General features: G+C 40.8%; 2 protein-coding genes across 2 annotated transcripts; both read left to right on the plus strand.

Annotated features, from left to right (window-relative positions):
- Positions 1-3,379: 3,379 nt before the first annotated feature.
- On the plus strand, positions 3,380-3,676 carry LOC143410144 (keratin-associated protein 3-2). The gene has a single exon (XM_076870853.1). The coding sequence runs from the start codon at positions 3,380-3,382 to the stop codon at positions 3,674-3,676; it is 297 nt and encodes a 98-aa protein (XP_076726968.1).
- Positions 3,677-9,593: 5,917 nt separating this feature from the next.
- On the plus strand, positions 9,594-15,333 carry Krt40 (keratin 40). Its single transcript, XM_076871357.1, has 7 exons — positions 9,594-10,037; positions 10,763-10,845; positions 11,107-11,263; positions 12,516-12,677; positions 12,756-12,881; positions 14,271-14,491; positions 15,234-15,333. The coding sequence occupies exons 1-7, from the start codon at positions 9,594-9,596 to the stop codon at positions 15,331-15,333; spliced, it is 1,293 nt and encodes a 430-aa protein (XP_076727472.1).
- The last annotated feature ends 6 nt before the right edge of the window (positions 15,334-15,339 follow it).

The following is a 15,339-nucleotide window of genomic DNA, read 5'->3' on the forward strand; positions in this document are numbered from 1 at the left end:
TTCTCTTATATTAGCTTAAAGAAAAAGGAGAACTTTTGGTTTTAGAAATAAAATATGTTTTGTATCTCTGACATGTTGTTCAAACTTCCATTGTTAACCACCTAAAAATTAGCTCAGTCCTGATAGATCCTATATTTAGCTTTTAACAAGTTAGTCAGCAGGTCATGTAAAGCCAATTTCCTTGCCTTTCTGAACTCCCTATCTTCATTTATAAACAAAGAAGAGTAATTCCCAGGTCTCTTAGACCACTGCAGAGACAATGCATCTTTTTTTTTTTTTTAAGTTCCATGCATTTTTATTTGACAAATGCATAATGTCATGTATCCACCATTCTAGTATCCTATAGAATAGTGTCACTGCCTTAAAACCCCCTGCACTTCATATCTTATTTATTTATTTATTTTTCATATATGAGAAAACACATCTTAATAAACACTGAAAGTCTTTTCAATAAAAGGGATGAATTGATCAGCCTACACTTATTAGCTTTATAACTGTTTCTATCCTACAATCTTCAGTCTTACTTATAATTAGAGAAGCTTGATGTTTTACATAAACAATAACAATGCTTTTAACCTTTTATGGTGAGCCTGGAGTCATGTTGCATTCTGAATAGGAGATTGATATCTTTATCCCATGAAATGCTAATTGTGTCTGCAGGTCACTTTTTCTTTGCAATGTTTCCTTAAAATATCAAAATTAATTCCTTTTTTGTTATTGTTGTTGTTTTTTGCTCTTAGAGCCCAATATTTTTCATTTTATAATGTATAATAGCAGCAATTTATAATAATACATTATGGGTGGTAAAACTTTTCATCAGACTATAAATTCCATGAGGGCAGGGTTAATGTTTATTTTATTCATTGTTGAATTGCCAGCATTTATCACAGGACCTGGTACATGGCAATCACTCAATAAATGCTTATTGAATTAATTTTCAAATAGTGAGTGAAATATTTATCAGTCCTGAGTAATAGGGTATGCAACTTGGCAGATGTCCATGCAAAAATAAATTGGGGAAGTCTTGGGCCACCAGGAGAAGTCACGAATCTTCTCTTTCAAGTAGAGCCATAGGGAAGTTTTTCAATTTTTTTTCAATTCATTAATTTATATGCTAACCACTTTCTTTTCTTGTAGGCGTGAATATTAATTGATTCATTTAGTTGATGTGCATTTTGTAGGTTAATGTTTCTTATTTCCTGTAAGACTGTTCTCTTTTGTTTTTTGGTTTCTGTTTGGTTAGTTTGGTTGTTTTGTTTTGGTAGTACTGGGGATTAAGCCCAGGGCTGCTCTTTAGCTCTTATTTTCTCTTCTTCTTTTGACTGTTCCTTTCATCTTTACTTTGCCTTGAATTTGATCTGCAACTGACTTCATTGATGGTGATAATTTTTTTGTTTTTGCCTTATGCTTTATGGTTGTCCATAGACCTTAATGCTTTTTATCTCATGTGAACCTCACAATAATCTTCTAAGTGAAGGAATATAGATATTATTGCCATTACTTTGCAGAGGGGGGAAAAAGAGATGAGCCTTTAAAAAGTGAAATACTTGCCATAACAAGATGTGGGGAGAGGACCAGTAGCACTAGGACCAGCGAAGAGGTCTTGTGGCTCCTAAAGCAGTCCTCTTGGGTCTATGGCTCCAATTGCAAAACATACAGACATGCTCACCTTCAGACCCTCACAGGTAGACTTAAAGGAGGAGACAGGAAGAATGGAGAAGAACCATGACTGGGAGGGCAAGTGAGTCCAAACTGAGTGGAAATGGTTAGCAATGTCAGGGTAATACTATCCAGGAGCCCATGCTCACTCTTAAACACTGAATTATGACTAAAGTCTAAATAATGTACTGGCGCTAAAATCCAGGTCTTTCTTCTATAGCTACCTGTGATCTGGGGAGGAAAATGCATTACATTGGAGAAAAAAAGATAATGAAAATCAAATGTCAACCTATTAATCTAGCTCAGGCCCATAAGTTTGCTTCCCCTTCATCTCAGTTTTACTTGAGTGTTAGCATTGTGGTCTTAAGTTATTCTTTCACTTAGTGTTCATAGACATAAGCCAAAAATTCAATTTCCCCTCAAGGCAATTCAATCCTCCATAGAAAGTTAAATGACCTTATGAAGGGTGTTTGAACCTACCTAGGTATGAAAAAAATACAAATACAATAATGAAATTTCATTTTTTACCCATACATTGACAAACACTTTAAAAATATTAAAGATATAGGGAAACAATATTCTCAAACACAGGTGATGGGAATAGATAAATAGGAAAGAACAGATTTTCAGAGCCATGGTGGAGAGCAGAATGGCAATGACTATCAGGAGTCGGTCTTTAAAATAGTGTGAATTAACATTTGAGTTCTGCCTAGTAATTGTATCTGTTTCTGAAATAATCAGAAATGTACACCAAGATTTATATACCTGGTCATTCTCTATTGCCACAATTATCACAGAGGAGACTTGAAAATAACCTAAGGGTTTAATAAAATGAAATTCTTAAAGAAACTTAGAAGTACAACGATATGATGAATATCAGGAAGTATTAAAAGTAACATCAAATATACATGTAAATTGAAAATATACATGTTTACATGTATATTTTCAATACAATATGCTTCCAGTAATATAATAAAAGGATAAATACACGTAAATAAAAATGATCTGTTTCACATATGTGTATGAAATATTAACAGGTAATTTCTCCTGATGATAAGATTGTGGATGAGCTGTTATCTTTATTGTTTATTTATGTTTTCCAAATTTTGATATTATATAATATTTTATAGTTAAAAAAGCTGAAATGATGAGTATTTTTTAAAAGTTTTCTCATATTTCTCAGTAACCTATCTCTCCACATTAAGACAATTTTGATCTCCAAAGCCTCAAAGGTAAAAGAAAGGGACTAAAATTAAGTTTATCTCTTTAAAACAATAATTCTTCATTAAATCAGTTGATACTGATAAAGGTACAGAAAATAAAAACTTAATAGCAGCACAGAAAAAACACACATGCTGCAGATTACGATCATGCCGTGTCCCCAGCAGGCGGGTGTTGGAATTATAATACTGAAGCATCTGGTGAGACCTCATAAAGCTGTGTTTGAGTGACAAATAGCAAGAGTAATCAGTTCATATTTAGCAATGAACTCAAATAAAAGTTAATTAAGACAATAAGGACTCTTTACAGGCATTTAAACGTCAAACCAATTACTAGATAATGGGAACACTAACATAAGCAAGAATCAGGAAAGAAGCCTTCCCATTGGACCCACACCCTTTAGGAAGGGTATATAAGAGCCTCAAAGTGAGAGGAGACATTTGAACCTCAGAAACCTCACCTTCCTAAGAGACCCAAGGCACACCTGACCCCCAACGCCATGTCCTGCTGTATTGCCCGCTGCTGCAGCGTCCCCACCGGCCCTGCCACCACCATCTGCTCCTCAGACAAGTCCTGCCGCTGTGGAGTCTGCCTGCCCAGCACCTGCCCCCACACCATCTGGCAACTGGAGCCAACCTGCTGTGACAACTGCCCCCCACCCTGCCACATCCCTCAGCCCTGTGTGCCCACCTGCTTCCTGCTCAACTCCTCCTATCCCACCCCAGATCTGGAGAGCATCAACCTCACCACCTACACTCAGCCCAGCTGTGACCCCTGCGTCCCAAGATGCTGCTGACCGGTGGCCACTTTGCTCAGTGCCTGTCATTCAAAGAGTCAACCCAGAAGCTTTAGCATTCACCTGTCTCAGCACCTGCAACTAGCTCACTCTGCTTTAAAAACTGGAACGGGGGGTGGCACGATCACTGATGACACTGCCACCCCATCACCACCAAAAAAAAAAAAGTCAAGGGACTTTCAATAACCATGTAGCTACGATCCGGAGCCAAGGGCAGTGTGAATAGGTGGAAGCCTATAGCTTCCCAAAGTTGTGTGATTCCTCCATATTGAAGTGTACCTTTCTTTGGGTGTTTGGGAATTCTGTTTCCAGTCTTGGGTGGTGTCTTTCTGTAAATTGAAGGACTCCCTCATGATCATGCTAATAAATTTTTTGTCTCTCGCATAGCACAAATGTTTATAGTTACTTTTGTTTGTTTCTGTGAACTTATTAAATGTGTTCCCCAACTCCCAGTGTTGGCATTTGAAGAAAAACTGGGAACATCAGTAAAACTCAAAATGGTGGTAGTACGGACATACTTCATGCTTTTGTTGTCCTTTCTATTTTAAGAAAACTAAAGATGCATCTAAGATGGTGTGGTTGATGGGCATACTTTAGAGTATACTTTTCTTGACTTGTCCTCTCTCCCCCCAAAAAATGTTTTACGATAGGTTGGGAAATACTGAACATGACCTGGTGACCAATTATGACAAACCAAATCAACTAATCCAGGTGACTTGATGTAATTATGAGAAAATATTCACAATATGGCCACGTTATTCATTCAATTCACATTTATCAAATATCTCTCATGTATCCTGTGCTTAATTGTCCCTGCCAAAAAATGAGCTCACTATCGAGCAGGTTTGCAGGATACACCATGACCATTTGTTCCTTCACACAGTTTACAATTATTTATTAACTGACTGTTGCTGTATAATAATGAAAAGTTTGGTGTTCTGTCTAGCAGTTGCATTAGTAAAGTGCTGTGGGACCACATAGTTGAGAACAATCAAGACTGCTGTCAAGGAGAGAAAGGGGAAGGACACAGTCAAGGGCAAATTGATGTGAAGCTGTGGTCAAAGGATTTTGGAGAAGAGGGTATCAAAGAGAGACTAGATAATGGGGTTATGTCACCACCTAAGCCTGGAGCAGATAAAGGAGAAAGAATTCAAAAGGGAATACTGAGCTCTCTGCTCCAGATAAGTCAAGTTTGATAAGTACATCTAATCTAGATGGAGTTTGGACAGCTGTTGTGAGGAGGAAGATGTCTATTGGTAGGTGCAGAAGTCTGTGTAAAAGGTCTTGTGCAGAGGACTGAGTTGCATGTGTGCAGGATGAAATTCCATGTGCATAGCAGAGAGCTGCTGCTATGGATTAGAAACTGAATGGAGTTACCAGAGCTCATTTTCTATTAATAAACATTGAAGTTCCAGCCTAACTCTCCAAGTACCTCAAGCATCAACTGATGTTCCAGAAGGAACACACCAAAAGAATAGGAAGACTATCTTGAATAAGGAACACACCAAATCACACCCACCTAAGTCTAATTAACAAGCCTGTGTCTGTTTGTTTGTTTGTTGTGTACCAGGGATTGAACCCAGGGACACTTAATCATGAGCCATATCCCAGCCCTGTTTATATTTTATTTTGAGACAGGGTCTTGCTAAGCTGCTAAGGCTGGCATCCAACTTGGGATCCCCCTGCCTTAGCATCCAGAGCCACTGAGATTACAGATGTAGGTCTTGCGCTTGGTCTCAGTGTAGTTTTGATTTGCATTTCCCTGACTGCTAGAGATATTGAACTTTCTTTTCCATATAATTGTTGGCCATTGTACTTCTCCTTTTGAGAAGTGTCTGTGGAGGTCATTTGCCCATTAATTGGTTGGGTTATTTTTGTTGCTGTTGTTGTTGTTTGTTTGTTTTTGGTTTTGGTGTTGTGATTTTAGAATTCTTTATGTATTCTGGAGATTAATTCTTTCTTGGAAAAGTCACTGGCTAACATTTTCTCCCATTCTGTAGGTTTTCTCTTCATCCTAACGTTTCCTTTGTGGTGCAGAACTTTTTAATTTGATACTGTCCCATTGATTCTGTCCTGAGCTATAGGAGCGTAACGCCAGATTTGAGGGACCCCAATAGACCTCCAGGAGCCAAATCCGATGCAATCACACAAGAGTCTTTATTGCAAGCTCAAGCCTGGACTCACAACCATTTCCGACACAGCAGTCCCAGGGAGTGAGTTCTGGTCCTTTGTTCAGTGAGATTTTATAGGTTTTGGGGGGATACTCTATGTGTCACAACATCACACAGCAAATCATTCCATACCGCAGGAAAATCAAACAACAACTCTTAACATTGATTAGCACATTCACTGGTGGAAATAAGTTGGGTAGGGATGATTGGTTAGTACAAGAGGGGGATTCCTTTGAACTGATTGGTTTAGGCCTCGAGCGGTGTTCGTGCTAAACTACATGGTTTCCCAACACGTTATCAACCACCATAAACTACTGTGGGGGTCACCTGGCATCCCAGGTATTTTCCCTGTCTCATGCTGATTGGTGGTTGCTAGGGGGTTGCTATGGGTCCTCACCTAGCCTAACTGAGTCAGGGACACCTGGCTCCCCAGATCTCTCCTGTTATTTATAGACAAACAACTCAGCAGGGTGGGTATGTGCCTAGGAGTGCTCTGCGGGTTTTTCCAAGGACAAGGGTCACGCCCCCTTCCTTAGGACAGGATTTGCTCTGAAGTAGAAGCTGGCTTCTCAAAAATGGAGTCACATCAGTTTCTCAGGAGTCCTGTTGAGGAAGCCCTGGCCTGCCCCAGCCCGTTGGAAGGCTTTCCCCTGATTCATTCTAGCAGTTGCAAAGTTCCTGATCTTATGCTTAGGTCTTTGATCCATTTTGAGTTGACTTTTTTTTTCAGGGTAAAAGATGAGGACCTAGTTTTATTCTTCTCTCTATGGCTATCAGTCTACCCTGCACCATTTGTTAAAAAGACTGATCAAAGTACATTTTTGGTACCTTTTGTGGACAGTGTTTTTTTGTCCTACACCAATTTTCCTTGTCCTCTACTGTCAGTTTTTATGGGAAAAAAAAAAAAAACATATATATATATATATATATATATATATATATATATATATATATATATATATATCTCAAAACAGAAGCCTCCATTAAGCTAAGTGGATATATTTTCAGCCAACATTTATTAGTCTGTTATATCCCACATATATTACGTCCCATGCCTAGGACAAAAAGGCAAATAAGATACACCTGTCTTAAAAGAAAACTTTTTAAAAAAAAAATGCATCAGGATTTTAAAAGTAACATGACTACTGCTATAGTAGAGCCCTGTGCAGAGTGATCTGGGGACAGCCCCCGGCTCACCAGGCAGCACCTCAGCTGAGCCTTGACATGCATGTTCATCCAGGAAACTGACAGCAGGAGAAAAGTGCCTACAAGTCTGAAGGGTGACTGGAGCTTAGGTTGGTGAGATGGTCAGGAAATGAGCCTGCAGAGGTCAATTGGCCCCACCTTAAGGAAAGTCCTATTTGCTTTGATAGAAAGTTTTGACCTCCTAGGCAGAGAGTAACCAAAACTAGATTTGCATTTCAGAATAACAATTCCGGCAGCAGTAGTTGGAGGTGTTCTGAGATGAGAGCCTATTACAAAATGAAACAACCATTTCTTTTTATCATGACCTTTCATGACATCTACTTACCTTCCTCTATTCCCAGTGTTCTCCTCTTCCAAGGGAGTTATGCTCTAGAAACGAATCCTGGCCAATTTCCACTTTGCAAGATGAGCCTGCCACTATTGATCATTACCGCGACACGACCAAATTGATCAAGACCAAAATAAATAGTCCTACTCTGTTTTTATACACATACAACAACCAGTAACCACATTTTTCTAATTAGAAGTTAAAAGTTAGCTCGACAAAGGGAAACATTTCTTATTTTTGCCTGAAGTTATTTTAAAATAATACTTCACATATGATGGACAGCCAATACATGGGCTCTCTTCAAAGGTATTTTTCTTTTGACTCATTAGGTTACTATACAATTATGATTTTCTTTCAGAGATTTGTGATTTTCAAATGTTTTTGAATCCTCAAACTCACATCCTTTACAGAACAACATGAATATACCATGAGGCCCTGTAAAAACTTTAGCATGTGTTGAAATGTAAAGAAAGTCACTGCATTCAAACCCATCTCTGCTCAGTGAGTAATAAATTCTAAGAGACTAGTTTAAGCTACCTATGTATGTTCATTGACTTTCATTGCTTCATTTCCAGTAGTGGCTACAGAGAAATAGTGTTCAGAGTTAGGGTGAAAATTAAATTTATTTTTGGCTCATAAAATTTTAACTTTGTCAGATTAATGGGGTTTTTCTTATCCCCCGTATAAAAGTCTTAGAGCCAAGTGTGATGGTGCATTCTTGTAATCCCAGCGGCTCGGGAAGCTGAGGCAGGAAGATTACAAGTTTGAGGCCAGCCTCAGCAATTTAAGAAAGTCCTTAAGCAACTTAGTGAGACCATGTCTCAAAATAAAAATTGTTAGAAAGGGCTGAGGATATGGCTCAAGGGTAGTTAAATGCCCCTGAGTTCACTCCCCAATACACACACACACACACACACACACACACACACACAAGTCTTAGAGATTCCAGAGGCAATTTTCCCTGTGGACTTTTGAAAATGAAATAAATCCACAACTGAAGCCAAGCAAAGTGAAATCAATTATGCTTTACGAAGATGAAATTCAAGAAAGAATGCAAAAAATTGACATCTCAAGTCTCCCTACAGCCTAATCCCTCTGCATCAGAGATTTTATCCAATAGAATTGCTAGTTTGAGGAATTTTATCTAATTTACAGATTTCATTCCTAAGTTCCAGTATTTTTAATTTTCATAAAATCGAGGCCTTCGTGTGTAAAGAAAACAGACTCCACATCTCAGCACATAAGACTTCTGTGATTTCCTTATCTCTGCTTGGAAGTATAAGCAGTGAGGTTTTCCCAGGACACTAAAAGATGGTAACTTAGAATTTATGTTTCACTCTTGATAGAAACGCAGGTAAGGGCTGGGGTAATAGCTCAGTGACAGAGTACGTGCTTAGCGCAAGCGAGTCCCTGGGTTTGATCCCCAGCCACAAAGAAAGAAAGAAACACAATATAAATTAGTATAACCCATCTAAAAATGAGATGTAGGATATTGGGAGAAGGCAAGTTTCAGGAAATCAAAGATTTATCAAGACTACATGTCTTGATAACAATTTGATCCCCTTAGTTATGTGTAAAGTGACATTTCAATTTTCATACACAGAGTTGTGGTTCACACACACACACACACTTGAAATCCAGTACATACCTTGCTCTTCTACCATGTAAAGGACACACTTCATGATTACAAAAAGCATTTCAAGGTAACTGGTAAGAGTGATCATCTTCATGGTGGTAGCACAAATAAATGTCATTTGGTGAGTTATAGATTTTAAAAGTAAACACCAGCAATCAATGCACAGGATCAAAATCTGAGGGAATATTATTTTCCTTATTGGAAACAAGTTGTATCTCTAATTACTGATTGGCCAAATTTTCTTTTTTTGTTCCTTATTCTGTCAAAAGAACAATGCCTCCTATATCCACTTACTGAAATAAGTATTTTATCCTAGCAGCACTTGAGGTAAGTCCTGATTTAGTAACCTAAGCTTATCCCTCTTTTATGAGGCATAAAACTCTTCCTCCATAAATAAACAGCATAATGAAACGTTAGTATGAAAACTGGCACCAACAGCGATAAAGAAAACATCCGGTGCAGTCAGTAAATATCCATTTGGGGGGGACTCTATAAAGGCCTCAGGAGGGAAGGAGATGTTTGGAGTCAAGGTCACCGGAGTATTGCAACCCATCTCTGTTCTTCACTTCTGAAAGGATGACCTCCGATGGATCTGAAGGTTCCCCCGGGCGCTGCTCTTCTGAGTCCTGTGGCCGGGCTTCCAGCTGTGCATCTGCTTCCCCCTGTGTCCCCACTGCCACTGCTGATGCTACATCCAGATGTCAGACGCCAGGCTTCCTGTCTGGGTCTCACCTGCCCAGCGGTTGCCTCACACCCTGCTATTTGGCTGGGAGCTGTAACAGCCGGTGCCTGGTGGGGAACTGTGCTTGGTGTGAGGACGGGGCGTTCAACAGCAATGAGAAGGAGACGATGCAGTTCCTGAACGACAGACTTGCCAACTATCTGGAGAAGGTTCGCAGCCTGGAGGAGACCAACGCGGAGCTGGAATGCAGGATCCGAGAACAGTGCGAGCCAGACACGCCCCTGGTGTGCCCGGATTATCAGTGTTACTTCAACACCATTGAAGACCTCCAGCAGAAGGTTTGGTGTCGCAAATCTCTCATGCTCCAACTTTCCAAACTCTTCTTTGCTATATCCCTGCACTAGAAGAGGCTGTTTTATGAAAGTCAACCAAGAAAAGGCGGAATTCCAAGAGCTAATGGAGTACAGAGACCAGGGCACTGGACTAAGTCAGCACACCTAGCTTCCAGCCCCTTGTGGTCACCAAAATTGAATGACTATTAAAAAAAAAAAAAAAGTCACATCTGTAGACTGGACCTTTATCATCTATAGGATGGGGGGAGAATAGTATATCTAAAATCACTTCTGTCTATAACACGGTACAGCAGACACTGTGTATGTATATTCTTTTTCACACAGATGTCGAATGATGTCACCTAGTTGAATTTCATCTAGCAATCATTTTCTTCTTTTACAAATGAATTTCTATCATCAGGGATGGGGACAGAGTCATGATACAAACTACTAATAAAAAAAAAACTATAAGTTTTCAACTAGCAAGGAATATTGCAGAAAGTCTTAGACCGTTTAAAAAAATAAAACTTTGTATTTCTACATTTTGTTGCTAAATTGACACTGTGGGTTTTTTTCCTCCACAAAGTCACATGGTTAATAAGAAAAGCAGGCCAATCAATCGGATACCTTCTTACAAAGACTTTCATAAGATAGTGAAAGGCATGATTGTTAAAGGAGTAGATACGCAGGTTTCAAAGAAGCATTTACTTACATAACAACTTACTTCTCAGATCTTATGCACAAAGGCGGAGAATTCTCGACTTGCGGTACAGCTTGACAACTGCAAACTGGCCACTGATGATTTTAGGTCAAAGTAAGTTGAATTTTAATTTGATAATAATAGAAGGATCTCCCTCCCCACCTGCCTTCTACCTCTATCTAGCTCTCCCCCAAAATGTTTTCTGCATAATATTTTTAAGCTGAGAATGCATTAAAATCTTGAACGTACCATTATTTGGGATGTGAAGGATGTAATGGCGCGTGACTCCCGGGTCCCCCCCTCACTCACTGGTGTACCCAACACTGTTCAGTGCATAGCAAGGTAAGTGCTCATGTTTTTCTCTTGCTATAACAGGTATGAGAGTGAGCTGTCTCTTCGCCAGCTGGTAGAGACGGACATCAGTGGCCTGCGTGGAATCCTGAGTGAACTGAACCTGTGCAAATCTGATCTGGAGGCCCATGTGGAGTCTTTGAAGGAAGACCTCCTTTGCCTTAAGAAAAGTCACGAAGAGGTGAGAAAATGGTTTAACTTTGTTACTCTGAGTCCTTCAGTGATATGGCTGAAGGACTCAGAGTAACAAAGTTAAACTGATAAGTTTCATGTATCTGAATTATTTTAATTTATTATTTATTTATTTATTTTTGGTACCAGGGGCACTGAACCACGGAACCACATCCCCAGCCCTTTTTTTTAATATTTTATTTAGAGACAGGGTCTCCCTCGATAAGTTGCTGAAGCTGACTTTGAACTTGTGATCCACCTGCCTCAGCCTCTAGAGCCACTGGGATTACAGGCGTGCACTATCGCACCCAGCTTTATGTATCTAAATTGAACTTGGGCAGATGTTGCTTAAGGTCTCTCATAGGCATCTGATCATTCCAGGTCTGAATGTAGATGTACATCACTACATGCAGCATGACCCCTGGCCAGTTCCAGAGATAAAGACCAACTCCTCCTCTCCATTGCTTTTCTGGAGAGAGTGAATAACCCCAACCCCACAAGTGGCTCTCCTTAGCAGCTAGATGCCACCCCTAACTCCAATCCACTTGGTCTGAAAATTGGGCTAATAAATATAGACTGTGAAGTCCCATTCCAAAAAGGGGATCAAGAGACATGCAATATTTGGACCCGTGTTTTTCAAAATTCTGTGTTTTTAAACTTTTTTAAATTATAAAACAAATTATAAAAGAGTATGTTACCTCATATTGATGAAGTTTAAAAATGAAAAAAACTGATGTAACAAAATATATTTTCTCTTTGAACATTGGTTGGTGATTAAGAACTAACCCTTATTGAGGGGCTGGGGTTGTGGCTTAGCGATAGAGTGCTGGCCTGGCACTGCCAGACCCTGGGTTCGATCCTCAGCACCACGTACAAAAATAAACAAGTGAAATAAAGGTGTTGTGTCCAACTGCAACTAAAAAATAAATATTAAATTTTTTTTTTTTAAAAAAAGAAGAACTAACCCTTATTGAGACCTTTCTATGTGCCAGGATTTTTAGAAGTTATTTATATGTACTTTAACTCTTCCGTATCTCACAATAACCCTCTGGAAAGGAGATAATTGTTACAGCTATTTTATAGATGACGAAACAGAGGTACTAATAAGCAAAAAGAGAGTCAGCCCAGGCAACCCGATTCAAAAGCCCACACCTTCATTCATTCACAAAAGCAAAAACCGAAATGGGATGGCATTGGTTGTCCAATTAACTTTTTCCTCCCCCACCACTCCGTGACATCCTTTATTCCACCTCCGCTTTCAGGAGGTCAACCTGCTTCGAGGACAGCTCGGAGACCGACTCAATGTGGAGCTGGACACTGCCCCCACCGTCGACCTCAACAGGGTCCTGGATGAGATGCGAAGTCAGTATGAAACGGTGCTGGCCAACAACCGCAGAGACGCGGAAGAATGGTTCGCCGTTCAGGTCAGCACCCGCAGCAGTACAGGGTCAGCTTCCAGAGCTGTGCCTTGCTGGAGTTCTCTAACCTGCCCTGTGTTTCAGACAGAAGAGCTGAATCAGCAGCAGCAATCCAGCGTGGAGCAGCTGCAGGGCTGCCAGACAGAGATACTGGAGCTGAAACGCACGGCCAACACCCTGGAAATTGAGCTGCAAGCCCAGCAAAACCTGGTGCGTGAGGCAAACACAGGGTCAGTTTTGCCCTAGAACTTATGTCCTCTACCCAACCCCAGGGAGAGACAAACAGTGTGTGGGGCAGTCTGGATCTCCAATTTACAAGGATAGCATTTCCTCGCCTTTCCTAAGTACCACTGTCAACCCAGTTGGAAGCAAAGGTGACATGTCATCAGCTTGTGTTGTCCCACTAGTGTGCCTGCCCTTCCCTTGGGCCTGTGCACAATCCTACAGCACCTCCAGAGACAGGAAGAGAAGGGAGTCGGGGCAGAGTGAGCAATTGACCAATTAAGCCTGACAAGGGACAATGGATTTTTACTCTTTTAATCAAGGACAATTCTTCAGGCTCTCCACCACATCTAAAACAAAGAATAGTTTTCTAACTTTTCATCCTACAACTATGGCAAAGTTTCCTGGGATCCACACCTCAACCTGACCCCTTGCTGCACCCCGCCCCACCCCACCCAAGCCACAAGAATACCACGCAGTCAAGGTCACATGCACCAGTTCCAGTCAAGTACCAACCACAGTGTGTGCTACACTAAGCCCCAAGAGAATGCCTACGTGGATAATAGCAGGCATTCATTTGATGACAGACAGAGTGCGACTTATACCTCACCATAATGTTATAGGGTACAAACCTTCACTTACCCAATCTCAGATGAGGAAAACTGAGGCTCAAATTAAATAATTTGCAGAAGTTTCTGCAATTTTTCTTTCTTTTTTTTTTAAACCAGCAATTGAACCCAGGGGTCCTTAATCATTGAACCCACATCCCCAGTCATTGTTTATATTTTATTTAGAGACAGGGTCTTGCTAAGTTGCTTAGGGCCTTGGCTAAATTTCTGAGGCTGATCTCAGTTTGCAATCCTCCTGCCTCAGCCTTCCAAGCCGCTGGGATTACAGGCATGTGTGAGTTCCTGCACTTCCACTTCTAAGAGAAAGCTAAATCCAAGTGTTTCGAACCCAGAGCCTCTTCTCTTGTAACCACATTATACCATCCCTCCCTGCCAGGAGTCCAAACTCAAGGTTTTCCTCCCAAATCCTGGCAATCTTCCTTAAGCTACACAAGTAAGTCATAGGTGGCAGTAGTCATAGAGGTAGAATTCATAGCTGATGCTTCTACAAGCCCTAGGTACTTCTACAGGTTCCAGGTACTGTTCTAAGCGCTCTCCACATATTGTCTCATGTAATCCTCACAACCTTCCCACGAGGTAGGAACTTCACATTCCCCGTTTTAGACAGAATAAAACTTAGGCTCCACGAAGCTGACGAATTTTCCTAAAGTCATAAAACTAGAAGAGGGCATAGCAAGGACTTGAAAACAGTGCCCCTGGCCCCAGAGACTGGAGACAGGATCCTCTTGACAGTATTTTCCTTCTGCAGACAGAATCTCTGGAATGCACCGTGGCAGAAACCGAGGCCCAGTACAGCAGCCAGCTGGCCCAGATGCAAGGCCTGATTGATACCGTGGAGAACCAGCTGGCAGAGATTCGCTGTGACCTCGAGCGGCAGAATCAGGAGTATGAGGTGCTGCTTGACACGAAGGCCAGGCTGGAGTGTGAGATCAACACGTACCGGGGCCTGCTGGACAGCGAGGACAGCAGGCAAGTTCCACAGTCACTCATGAAATCCCCCTGAGTCACAAAGAGGTCAAAATAGATCATCCTGTTTTCCCCAAGGTCAGGCCAAGGTCAAACCTCCTTAATCTATTAAGGGTTTTTTTTTTTTTTTTTTTTTTTTTTTTTTTTTTGCGGGGCGGGGGATGGTATGAGGGTTTGAACTCAGGGGCGCTTAACCACTGAGCCACATCCCCAGCCCTATTTTATATTTTATTTAGAGACAGGGTCTCACTGAGTTGCTTAGCACCTCGCTTTTGCTAAGGCTGGCTTTGAATTTGCAATCCTACTGCATCAGCCTCAGAGGCGCTGGGATTACAGGCATGCACCATCAGGTGGGCCAAGGGTTCTTTAAAGAGTGAGGAAAAGTGCCTGAAGCTAAGCACATGACAATGGATATGTCCTAAAACATTTTGATGTTCTAAAGCAGGATAATTTTCATGTATGACATTTCATGCTGGGGGTATTTCTTTGCCGCTGTTTTCCACTAAAGGGAAATCTGGAACATGCATTAGAAGACATTTGCAAAATAAAGAAAATATATTAAATACTATTCAACAGGCACTGCTGTGGTGAAGGTGAGGTACCATTCTGGGTCTTGCCATGAAACAGGTTTAAGCCACAAGGAATTTTCTACAGAACGTAATTCATGGGGCAAAATGTAACATGTCTAAGTTACATTTTACCAAGATTTCTTTGTTAAGCCCAGTTTAAAATTGATTTTCTCCAGGCTGGCCTGTAACCCCTGTTCTACAATATCCACCGCAAACAACACCTGTGAGCCATGCTCAGCGTATCTCATTTGTACAGTTGAAAACTGTTGTGTTTGAACGTTA

The sequence above is a fragment of the Callospermophilus lateralis genome, chromosome 11 (assembly GCF_048772815.1).
Source record: "Callospermophilus lateralis isolate mCalLat2 chromosome 11, mCalLat2.hap1, whole genome shotgun sequence".
NCBI classification, from domain to species: Eukaryota; Metazoa; Chordata; class Mammalia; order Rodentia; family Sciuridae; genus Callospermophilus; species Callospermophilus lateralis.

Bases quoted from the DNA above. Each gene is read 5' to 3' on its own strand.
- Krt40 (XM_076871357.1), top strand. From the start codon at position 9,594: ATGACCTCCGATGGATCTGAAGGTTCCCCCGGGCGCTGCTCTTCTGAG. The intron at 12,882-14,270 runs GTGCGTGAGGCA...TTCCTTCTGCAG, and splicing joins TGCAAGCCCAGCAAAACCTG to ACAGAATCTCTGGAATGCAC. The intron at 14,492-15,233 runs GCAAGTTCCACA...GATTTTCTCCAG, and splicing joins CTGGACAGCGAGGACAGCAG to GCTGGCCTGTAACCCCTGTT.
- LOC143410144 (XM_076870853.1), top strand. From the start codon at position 3,380: ATGTCCTGCTGTATTGCCCGCTGCTGCAGCGTCCCCACCGGCCCTGCC.